The 12473-nt window shown below is 36.8% G+C and overlaps 1 protein-coding gene across 1 annotated transcript in view; it reads left to right on the forward strand.

Moving 5' to 3' along the window:
• LOC121508424 (teneurin-3) overlaps positions 1 to 12473 on the forward strand; it is a 168062-nt gene that overhangs the window by 140180 nt on the left and 15409 nt on the right. The window contains exons 4-6 of the mRNA XM_041785279.1: positions 675 to 915; positions 4787 to 4907; positions 8411 to 8484. Of these exons, the coding sequence (XP_041641213.1) occupies positions 813 to 915; positions 4787 to 4907; positions 8411 to 8484 (298 nt within the window). The 5' untranslated portion in view covers positions 675 to 812. The remainder of the gene's footprint in view (positions 1 to 674; positions 916 to 4786; positions 4908 to 8410; positions 8485 to 12473) is intronic.

Below are 12473 nucleotides of genomic sequence, written 5' to 3' on the forward strand. Positions count from 1 at the left end.
AACCATAGAAAGTTATTTTATGTGGTAAAGCAAATATTGTTGCCTACTGTAAGTTCTCTAGTTCAAAATTAAATCTGACACCCCCCCATCACAAAGTTCTTTCAGTTCAAGACCATGCAGATTACAAAATAAAAGCATTATAACAAACAGTTTCCTTTTAATTTTGCTGCTTTAAGTGAGTCATTTTGTACATGCAGTCTTGCTTCTTACCTGTAAGTCAAAGCAGTGTTATTTAAAAGAAAAAATAATAGTTAGAATTACGAGGCAGATTTTATGTATACATTTTATTCTCACATCAAGAGTTGCTTCACCGTCTCACTGTAAAATGAATTTATCTTGATTTATTTTAAACATGCAATGAAAACTGTGATTAATGATGATTAACTACTAGAATTCAGCGATTAGTGTCTAGAAAATGGGTTTGAAAACCCGAGTTTCAACCATGCTTCTTCGGTGTAGCCTTGATGCTCTTTTTTATGAACAAACATTTCTAACTTGTCTTGTGGCTAACCACTGGTAAAATGAGCATGATGCTGGTCCTGAGAGTTTTATCGCTGATTAAACAACAAACAGTTTGGATGTTGATGTTTGCAGTGAGTCAGCAGAAGAGAGCATTATACAGTGTTATTATTACAGTATGTCATTGACTCCTCTTTGTCTCTGTTTGTTTGCAGGTGGAGGACAACGGCCTGCCTGTCTCTCTTTCTCTGTCTCTCTCCCTCTCTTTCTGTTCGTCTTGGATCTCTGCGTGTCTTTCTCTCCGTCTGTCCGTCAGTCTTTCTGTGTATGCAGCTGAGCAGCAGCATGCCTGTATGTTTGCCAGCAGCACAAGCAGAAGCATTATGGAAGTGAAAGAGCGACGTCCATACTGCTCTCTCTCCAAGAGCCGCAAGGACAAGGAGGGACCTTACACAGGTGAGTTATTTCAATGCAGCCTTTTTATCTACTTTTTCTTTACCTGGGTAATTGGTTAAGTCTGAGTGATTCTCTGTTTATCTACCTTTGACCTTTAGAATATGTTCTATCTCTACATGGATCTTTCCTGTGACGTTAAAAGAAAGTTGGATAATTTAACAGCCATTGGAGTGTTAGGGGGATATAACTTCCTCTTCTGTAAATATGGAGGGTAACATGGCAGCCATATTTCAGGGCAGACTGTTGAAGGATACTACTGCAGCAACTAAAAATAGAAAAAATAGAATATATGTTTAAAAAAAATCTGTGTTCAAAGGGACTGCCTGTGCATCTGAAATACCCCAGTCTTAGACCATAGACCATCTTAAATTCTAAAGTTTTTCAGTAAGAACTTCGAGTACTTAGAGCAATTTATCTATAGTACATATGCGTTTGTATCACCATTATATCAGACTTGTCTTTGAATGAATGTTTTTGACATAATTAGGGGGGAAAGTAGTTAAAGTAAGTGCCGCAGCTGGCAGTGTAAGCAGGAGATGTGAAAGAAAGAGCTAGCATGCAACCGCTCACAAAGGTGGAGGAAAAAGAAACAACAGCCTCCGCTGATCATCTGCTCTGCAGCAACTCAGTTTACTGATGAAGTGTGTGAACAAGAGACTGTAGTTCCTGTTAACAGACTGAAACTCTCTGAAAAGCTCCAATGCATGCTCAGCATGGATTCATATCTGCATGTCCACACATAATCCTTACAGCTCTGTTTATTTTATACAATAAAACCTTCTTAGGTGTTTCTTTCTTTCAGATCTCACCAGAACAGATGAATGCCATTCAAACAGCTTAGAATTGCTTTTTAAAATTTGATTATAATAGCCAAACTTTTAAAAAAGATGCCACTGATTCTCCTTGGAGTAGCAGGAAAACTGGGTTTACTTGCTTAGCCCACTGCCAGCAAGTTGAAGATAATAATGGATGGATGGGTTTGGATCAGGCTTTTCCATAGGGACAGTTTGTGGGACAGGCTGAGCTCAGGGACAATGTGCATGAGTTTGGATGGCCGGATAATTCTGGGCCTGATCTGAGCTTTAATCCCAAACAGACTATTCCGTTTCTAGCTACGCATGCATCCAACCCTGCACCCACATCCTGAAAATCATATTTTGTTTAAATATATGAAGAAAGGAGAAGTACAGTCAAATAGATGTTTTACATAGTTAGTATTTTTATATTTTATCATGCATAATAAAGGTTTTTTTTCACATTTAATTTACTCGTCTTTCTTGTTAAATGCTTCACTCAGGGTAACACTCTTTCCATCTCAATCAAAATGTTTTATTACAGATTTTCACCATGTTTCCAAACACTAAAGTACTGCTTTTAAGCAGTTCCACTCCAGCGTTTTTTCTCAGATATGACGACAATAAAATTTTGCAGGTTTTCTGGCTCTGCTCTGGTGTTGTCTTGTTAATCACTGCTAGTCTCTGTATAGCAACTCTATATATATGCTGTCTCTATTTAGGCAGCATTTTGAGATTTAGTTTTTTGAAAAAAACAAAAAACAAAAAGCCTTTCAGTTTTTGTCACAGTTTAGTCATGTTTTTTTAATTTATTTATTTTTTTTGAAACCATTATAGGTTTAGTGTAACTTTAGTCTAGTTATAGTCCACAAAAAAGCAGCCCCGTTTTTGTCAATAAAAAGTCATTTCACTTTAATCATAACTTTGAGGTTTTTTTTATATATATATAACTTAATTAGCCAAATTGTAAAATAATTGAAACACCAATAATGATAAACTGTAAATAATTCACTTATTGTGGGTAAACTAAAGAAAGTTTGATGAATGATCTCTGGTCTTTTCTTTTGTTATTTGTTTGAAATGGTCATACATTTTTAATGAATGCTTTGATTAAATTATTTCTTTATACTAGAAAAAATACTAACAAAATCTTGTATGTATCTAAATCTAATTTAAGTTTCATCATGAATGGTTGTACTTTTTGTAGATGAAAGTTGTTCTTCCAGCTGTTTTGCAGCTGTTTGTCAAAGAGGTTGCAGGGCAATGGTCATATGAAATTAAGTGGTAAATGTATGTTCAAACCTAACCTTGCAAAGCAGATGGATACGCCCATTTCCATGTTTCTCACTGGCAAATCCATCTTGCAAAGCTCCCATCTGAACAGTTTGGGCCCAGTTAGAAAGTGACAGGACCAATCAGTGACGAAGGGCAGTACTTTCGGGCAAGGCGGAGTCGTGATGTAAGCAAGCAGCAACAAGAGAACTGTGCAATTATGGCCGAAGAGATTAACGTGAATGCTGCTAAAGTGCAAGTTTTATCAGAACTTGAGGACATTTTTTCATCAAATGAAGAACAAAGAACAACAGTGAGCTGTTTTCTTTGAAAAAACAACAAAAGTCGTGTACTGACTGGAATTTTTGGGGCCGATATCGATACCGGGGGCTAAAAAAAGCAGATTTCCGATGTGTCGACAGATATCTGATATATTGGCCAATAACCGATATATTGGCCGATATATGAAATAAGAACATTAATATACACAGGATATGTACTGTACATGAACACAAATTCTTATAACGCCCAAAATATGATTCAAGACAAAGAAGCAGAACACTACTCAATTAAAATAAGGAACTTTAATTAGTAACGCTGTCAGCATAAGGACTGTAGACCCTCTGATAACTTAGAAAAAGCAAACTGCAACAGTTGCATTTATCTTTGTTTATTTCACAAAGATGCAACTTAGACGATGCTAAAACGTTGTAATACGCTCTCTAAAACCTATGTGAAAAAAACTAGCATGCTCTCCTTGATGTGCCCTAACAGCATGTTTCCGTGAGGACGTTACTGTCACGGGGCACTAAAGTGTAGTATTGTATTATTTTATGAAGTCACAGCTTACCATGGAGTTAAAGAAAATGCAGTTTCTCTTGCCGTTTGTCTGGACTTAGTCCTCTTCTCTGCTGCAGCCGAGTGAGTGAGTGGGGGAGCGCTGCTGCTGCACTCGCTTGTGTGTGAGGGGGAGGGGCCAGGCACTCGGGCTGAGCAGGGACACACAGGAGCAGAGCAGCAGAGCGACAGAATCCCCACACAGCAAAAAAAGTTAATATATCGGCTATATATTGGCTGATGTTAATTAATCTGTGATACGCTATAATCGGCCAGATTAATCGACCCGCCGATCACTCGGCCAGGCTCTAGTACTGACATGTCTACAGTCGCCATGGTTTGCTTTATGCAGCTATCAATGGAGTTTATTCGTTGGTAGTAGCACACCTTGGTTTGGGACTACGACTGACGTGTTATGTTGCTCTGATTGGCCCATAAAGATGTGACAGCTAGAACGATCAACCAATCACCCTCCAAGTTTTTTTTCAAAGCCTCTACCCTTTTCCAAACGCCGTAAGTGGAAAGTTTCAGGTTAGTTCAAACCCTCAAATAGATGAAAATTAAAACAATAGGACCAAAATGAAGTAATTACACTTTAGAGAAACTGTCATGGGGAAACTTCAGGAAGTTTTTGTCAGAATTTTCTCTCCAAAGTGCTGTAAAAAGAAATAATGTGTTAAATTTGGTGTGTTTCTCCTTTGATCTCTGCAAAATGGGCTCGCATGGACTCCGTCTGTGTGGATGGAAAATAAATTGTCAACCCGTTCCTTCAGTCTGAGCAACCTCCTGTGATTAAACACCTTGATTTTATCTGATGTTCAAATGAACATAAATTTACTGTATGAGTGACAAATCTTTGCCTCCTACTTCTAGATACAGCAATTTAATGTTTATTTTTTATGTTCTTACATAAATAGTTTATGAAGAATGATTGATTCTACTTATGTTTGTTTATCTCTGTGTAAAAGGTTCATCAGGAGACAGTGAGGACTGTGCCATCAGCTCTCAGGGGCTCCGGGTTCCCACTCAGAAGTCGTACTCATCCAGTGAAACCCTGAAGGCCTTTGACCAGCACCAGGACCAGACCAGGTCAGACCTCAGAGCTGCTGCTGGAATAACAATGATTTAGAGAAACAGAAACTAGGGACAAAAAATACAGAATATATGGTGAACTGGAGAATAAAGAATTTACTGGAGAATTTCTGCTGGGCTTTCTTGGAGCTGTGATTAGGATAATTAAGACTCATATGGCCAGCTTTATTATAAATAAATTAAAATATGCTTTGCCAGGTGCTGATTTTTTTAAATGAAGCATTGATTACCCTGCAGAAAACAGTGGAGCATAGTCATAGCATTCATGATTTCTTTCAGTATTTCACTTCTTTTTTTAACTGTCAGCAAGTCCCAAACTACAGCTGGTGGTGTGTGGTTGAGTTTGTGCTTTTCTTGTGATTTCCTCTCAGTAAATAAAAATTTAAGTGCCCCAGACTTTGCTAACAAAGAACCAAGTCATTTTGAAGCAAGCAGCACATTTTTCCTCAGCAAAGCATATTTATCTGCTGGTGCATAAAGGACAGAGTTGCATCCTCTTTGGGAAAAATGTCAAACCTGATGCTAATACTTCTTTGGTCACATGCACCACTTCCTATTAGGGAGAGGTGAAGAAATCAAGCCCAGTGTCAGAGTCAGTCTGTTGTTTTGTCATTTTATCACAACATTTTCTACAATTTAGAGTTCATCTTATTGTCTTTTGACTCTGTTCTCTTCAGTATTTTCTGCTGAAAATATTTCATGTAACATAAATAACCTTGTCCTTGTGGGTGGAGTAGAACATCGAGGAGAGAGAGTCAGAAATGACATGCTAGAATTATCTGTGGGTGGAAGCCATGCTGGGGTCCTATCCAAGGCCCACTCGCGCCACCTCTGTCGCACCAAAAATTATCATGTTCCTCAAAACTGGAACTATATGTGAAAGACTAGAGTGCTGCCAACACCTGCAGACATTTTTATAATTAGGATTATCCACTGCTATGGTGAAAAAAATACCATCTTTACAGCTTTCACTTTTTTTTCTGAAGAATGAAGAGGAATATGTTTGAATTTTAAGGCCTTAAAGACTTTTTAATCTCATCATTTTCCATGATTGCATGTTCAAATTATCAAAGTATGTTTGTTTGTGATGCACCGTTATGGTCTCTGCACTCTGCCAACAAAATGTATTTGTTTATTACGTGTGTTAATAATGTGTATTATCTGTATCAAGGTGTGATTGATAGTAGAAAACTTGCAATAAGATTTATTTTAAACACAACAGCAGAATGATCATACAAGAATAATACAACACTAAATAGAGAAATCTTGTCATACAAGATTGTCAAACACAACATTTATGTTTCCGTATCCATATAGTAGTGGGAAGAAGTGTGAAAATAAAATAAATGCTTGGGATGATATTTTTATAAGTGGGTTTTTTTGCACCTGTCCGACTTGAACATGAAGTTTTTGTTGTTTTTTTATCATTTCTGTGTCCAGGATTATTTAAGTGGATGATGCTAAAAGAAGACGTGACCCCGACTGTAATTAAAGGGAAGCCAGCTGTTTTCATTATTTCCCATCACAGCTGTAGTTAACATCCTGTTTAATTTCTGATGCTTTTTAAGCTTTATTTTAGGCTTTTTATGTGTTAAATTCATAGAAGAGAGTCAGAAAGAGTCATGAGAAAGGCATGTGGGAAAGGAGACAGATTTGAACCTTGGCTTCCCATGGTTACTAACTGGCGTTCAACACCAAATTCCAGTTGTCTTATTAAACTTACTCTTAATAATTTGAGTTTTGTTTGGACAGAGTTCCACTATTAACTAACAGAATTTCATTCTATATTTATTATTTTAACTCCTTGTGTACCAAGGTCATATTAGTTTAACATTTATTTGATAAGATTTTTTTTTATTTTCCCTCTTTTGATTCAAGTTTCATTCTGAAGGTGTTTAACTGCTAGTTTGTTAGTTTATTGTATTTTTTCCTGCTCCATTTTAGTGTTGTTAGAGTGTTCAGTGTTTTATATTTTTTCAGTAATACAGGATAGTTGTCAGGGAGAGACCAAACAAACAAACAAAAAAAAAATCAGGAAAAATAAATGTGATACAAGTTTTAAAATATATTCAAATAGGCTTCTCTTCACTTTTTATTTTATTTATTTAAATTGTATATTTTAATACAACACCACAGCTAAGATTAACCACCCTGTGCTGGATATTTTACACTCTAAAGACTTGGAGGAAAGGGTTGGGTGGCTCAACATATGTGCTTTAAAGACAGGGATTAAAGTAGAAATGAATATTGGAGATGTGCTTTAATAAGTGAAACACATGCCGTTTACTCATGTGTGAATGCCACCCCTACATACGGCCGAAGGTCAGTGTCCCGGGAAACCCAATGTTAGAAATACATACATGAATTAATAAATACTGTTAATAAAAGCATGTATTTGACAAGCTCATCCAAAATGTTAATCACCTGAGACAAATAAGAAAATACCTTTCAGTCAGTCTATAGCAAAAACTGAAATTAACTCTTAAAGATCGACGATCACACCGGCGTGAATTCATCATGTGCTGCGTTTGTCACATGACATCATGAAAACAAGGCCACATTTTGCATTGGATTCACTTTGTGTGGAAAGTTTGATCCTTAAGCTTTCTTTCAGTTTTTGTTTGATGTCAATAGGCCAAGTAAAACAGGAAATATGATCAATTTAATTTGATATAAAAATGAATGTTTCACATAGGGGACAGTGGACCATCCTGTACAGGACTGTATTTTTTTCATAATTTCAGCATATTGTAATTTCTTTTTTAAAATGACAATATATTGTTTTAAAAACAATTTCTAAAAAATAATTTTTTGTTGGTTGTTGTGTTTTTGGAGGCCCTAAATCTAATACAGTAAATTAAACTTAAAAATATATATAGTTTTAATTTTATAAAGTTGAGATAGTGCCGAAAAAGATTATACCAAACACGAGCATGTTATACATTTTCTGAGCGGTTTATTTTGTCAAAGGAAAACTGTCAAAATGGAAAAATAGCCAGTGGACCTCTAAGGGTTAAGGAGAAGAGGTTTGTATATTACAACCACACACACAGGACTTTTCCCATCAGCCATTGCAGTCATTACAACATTTAAGTGTAGCATGATGAGTTCTTCACAGGGTTAACTGCAGCAGGCCTTGGCGACATTCAGTGTAGTAATGACTTTTGCACAAAAACTATTTAGAAAATTTTCTCCACACGAGAACGTTTTACTATTGATAACTGAGTTTTTAAATCTTCTAAGTGAATTTTTCAATATCCTATGATATCAATAAGCAATTCTATGTTCTTTAAAATCAAATCTAGATGGATCATTTCACCAGCTTGTCATCTTTTTTTGAGAAGTAACAGCTAAGTTTTGCAGATCAGTGACAGCATTTATGTTTTGTGTATAAACACAATGAATGCACAGAAAAAAAAAAACCCCAGTGATGCTGTTTCAGTGAAAATGTAGGCATTACAGTGAATTTGTATTGAAAACATCCTTTTGATATTTGACAGGTTACTGTACGGGACGACGACCAAGGCACACAAGGACATGGTTCACCGTGAACAGGATGACTATAACAGACAAGGTGAGACTCCACACACTCACAAATATCCTCTATAGTGTGGCTTTAAGCCTGGACTCTCTTTTGTGCACATTTCATGGTCTCCATTATTAGTAGGGTGTTTTTATTCTAGTTTTTGGGTTTATTTTTAGAGCACAGAGGGAATTTGGCACTTGGTGTTTATTGCTTTCCTTCCATCGTAAAAACCTACAGGCATACAAACAGTTCAAAGAAATGGGTAAAAACCTTTAAGGGAGCCATCTGAAAAAACAGAAAAAATGCATTTTACATATGCCTACTTTGCCATGGACACATCACTGAACAGTTGAATATTGTATTGAGAGTGGTTGCATCCCTAGTGAGGAGTATCTAGCTGCAGCAACTTACTATGGTGGGCTTTGAAGGACATAATTTTAGCCCTTAATCACATCAAAATTTGAAAATATTCATATTTATTTAACCTTTATTTAACCAGGAGTATTCCTGTTGAAAAACAAATATCTTTTAGATGTGAATTCTGGCTGATGGCAGCATGAGAAGTTTTACACATTAAAAAAAAAGAAAAAAAAAAAACAACTATAACAAATCAGGGTTACAGCAGTCGCCAAATCAGCTGCCCATACTTCTTGGTTTAATGATTTATTGCTTTAATTTTGTTGAAGAGAACATAAGATGAGGAACCTAATAATTGCATATTAAATTGCAATCGCAATATTGGGGGAAAAAAATTGCAGTTAGATTATTTTTTCAAATTGTTCAGCCCTAGTACATGATGAATTCATGAGGATGAAGGTTACAGCTGCTCATTGTTTTAGGAGAGCATAAATAAGAATGCTGATTAAAATGACCTTATGAAGAAAGTTATACCAATGTTCCGTTCTTCTGTCTTATAAATCTGTCTCTACACTCTGCCATTTTTTGAGGACTCACCTGGAAGTTTCAGCCAAGTTTCAGTCACATTGTGGGTCATGTAGTTCAGCGTACAGGGGGGCATAACAGCAGACTATGGACCGCCCAGCTGGTTTTTTAGCATGCTTGTCATTTGGTTGTGCACACTCCACAGAGAGATCGGAACCAAGGATGGAATCTCCGACTTAACAAGCTATCATTAAAGATATAAATAAGCAGGAAATACTAAGGTAATGCTATCTTTGAGATTTTTCAATAGATTTTATTTTTATTTTGTTTTCACTTCTTAGTGAAACCCAAATGGTATAGAAAATAAAAATCAAGCAATAAAAAACATATTCCAGGCTACTTTTGTTTTCATTTTATGTTGAAAACATAATTTGTTTCCACTCAAATGGGTTGATTTTACACTCCTCAGGCTTGGAATGCTGGGAAAAGTGTTGGTGGTCCATCATATTGAGTTTGATGCGAGAGGTTAAAGTGGATATAAATATTTTAGAATTCGTAAATAAATTATATTCACCGAAGTGAGAACAGATACCACTCCTGCATATTCAGCCTCCCAGGTATACCCACATTCTCAAAATAAGTTAGAGAATACTGTTTTAGAAAATAACCAGTTTCTAACTTCTGCAGTGAATAAACTCATAAAATACTGTGCCTAGAGGCAAATTATAAAAGGATTTGTCAAGCAGTATGCTCTCGTCAAAGACTGAACCATTTTGTCTTGAATTTTTTCAGTTAGTTTTGTGAGCAAACAATACAGACTTAGTTTTTTTTTCATTTTTATTTATTTATTTATTTATTTTCATTTTTCTGCGTGACTTTGATTTTATCTAAATTTCAGTTACCAAAATGATTTTTACATTTTAGATATAGTAGTTTCATTAGTTTTAGTTAACTATCATAGCCTTGGGAAACAGGCCTACCTGTAGACCTTATGCTGAAAAATGAATATTTGTTACAATTTGGCACTAGTTGTGTTTGCTGGTAATGCTATTTATGTGTGGGAGAGATGTCAAGAGCGTGTTTGTTGGTGTTTGTAGCTATAAGAGCTGTGAAAATGAACCTCGTGTCTGAGACGTTACAATGGAAACTCGCGCTATGGGTGGGCACTATGGGCCTGGGCCCATGAACTTGTCCATATGGCCCAACCCAAAAGTTGAGGAGAAACAGACTATCCTTGCTTAAACTTGGTATTATACAACTATTTGAATGCTATTAGAACCTAAAATACAGTTTTATCTTTAAAACATGCAAACTCATAATGATGCAGCCATCATGTGTGAAGTCAAATCAGGCCGGATGAAGCTGCCGATACCTATAAAACTAGCACAAATGCACTCGTGTACACACGTTTCTCAGCTGAGCAGCAGATGATCCATGAGGGATCAAGGGAGTGAATGAGAATGAGAGAGACTCAAGTCTCCACAGGTAAAAGTCAGACAACCTCTCAAGGTTTTATCACTAACTTTCCCTCACTGATCTCATCCACAGTCACTAATACTGCACCTGCTGAGAGTCGTGTTCGATTCCACCACTGGATGAACATTTCTTTATGACATGACAAAAACCGACAAAGGAATAAAGGATAGACTGGAGTTAGTGCTGAATGTTCTTGTCTGATCTGACTGTCTTAAAGGAAAAGTCAGTTTCAGATCTAAGCTCAAACTGACACTGCCCTGCAAGCTTTCTCCCCTCTTCTCTTTCCTTGATCAATAAACAAATTATTTTTCATCTTAATCACCAAAAGAGGACATTTTCTTCCATAGAAGTTAAAGACCAGTCTTCTGAGGGTTGATTAAAGGGTCTTTAATATAGCAGTAAATAAACAGAATTTTTTTTTTTCACTGGGCAATAATAACTGCATGCTTTACTAGCACCAATGAATTACTTGATATGACTTGTTAGTTTAACCTTGCAAAGCAGATGGGTTTGGCAGACTCCATCTCTGTCATCTGGCAAATCCATCTTGAATAGCTCCAATCCACAACCTTTGTGCCAAACCAAACACTATTTGGACCTATCAGCGTCATTTAAGGAGAAGGAAGTGGTAGCTATGGATGGAGTTTAGTTCTGCTACTCTACTTAACAATTTTTCCCAGTTTTTCTAGGACTGGACCATGTTTCTGTATGTCGTAAAGAATAAACAAAACTCTAAAAGCTTTTCATGATATGAAAGATGTTTTTCGCTCTTCTGCTGGCCTGCTTCAGCGTGTGTTTGTGAGTTGGCAGTGGTGGTTAGTTGTTGTGTTTGTATACAATGGCTGCTAGTGGAGTGATTAGCTTTGACTTAACCACAGTAGCAGTTTTGTCAGGACTGGACAACATTTCATTATAAAAACACTGAGCAACAGGGAATAATTTTATGACAGGAAAGATGTTTTCGCTCTTCTCCCAGTCTCCTCCACTATGGCTTTGCGATCATTACAGCTGGGGTTTGTCCATGTACCCAATGGCTGCTGCCACGGTAGCTTTTAGCTCTGACGTAGCTATAAAAGAGCGGCAGTTTAATTGGAAGTGGACCACATTTCATATTAAAACAAGAGCAGAACCACACCTGAAAGCTTGTCTTTGCTGAGACGATGTTTCTGTATGTCTCCCAACAGGACTTGGTATCAGTTTTATTCAACAGGAATCTGTCCTTTTCACAGTCTACAGCAGCAGTAACTGTCAGCTTAATAGAAGTGCATGCATGAGACGTCATTTTGTCTTGTTGCTCTGATTGGTCCGTCATGAATGTGACAGAATTTTTATCCAATTAGCTTTTGAGAATTTTTGGAAAGTCCTGCCTGCCACGTTTGCAAAACGTACGATGACATACGAAGACATACGATGATCTGACAAAGACAAAAGGAATCACAGAACCTAAATACACAGGGAGTGATTACAAGCAGAGAGACAGGTGTGACGATCAAGATACAGGTGAAACTGGTGAGGACAATCAGAGTGGAGGGAAACTGGAGCAGGAAGAAAAACTGGAATCAAACACAAGGAAGGCAACTACAAAATAAAATGGGAAACTCAACAGGAGAACAAGGAAACATATACAAACACAGGGAGTGGAGCTAGACATTAAACACTGGGGACAAGGAACAAATACC

The sequence above is a fragment of the Cheilinus undulatus genome, linkage group 4, assembly GCF_018320785.1.
Source record: "Cheilinus undulatus linkage group 4, ASM1832078v1, whole genome shotgun sequence".
NCBI lineage: Eukaryota > Metazoa > Chordata > Actinopteri > Labriformes > Labridae > Cheilinus > Cheilinus undulatus.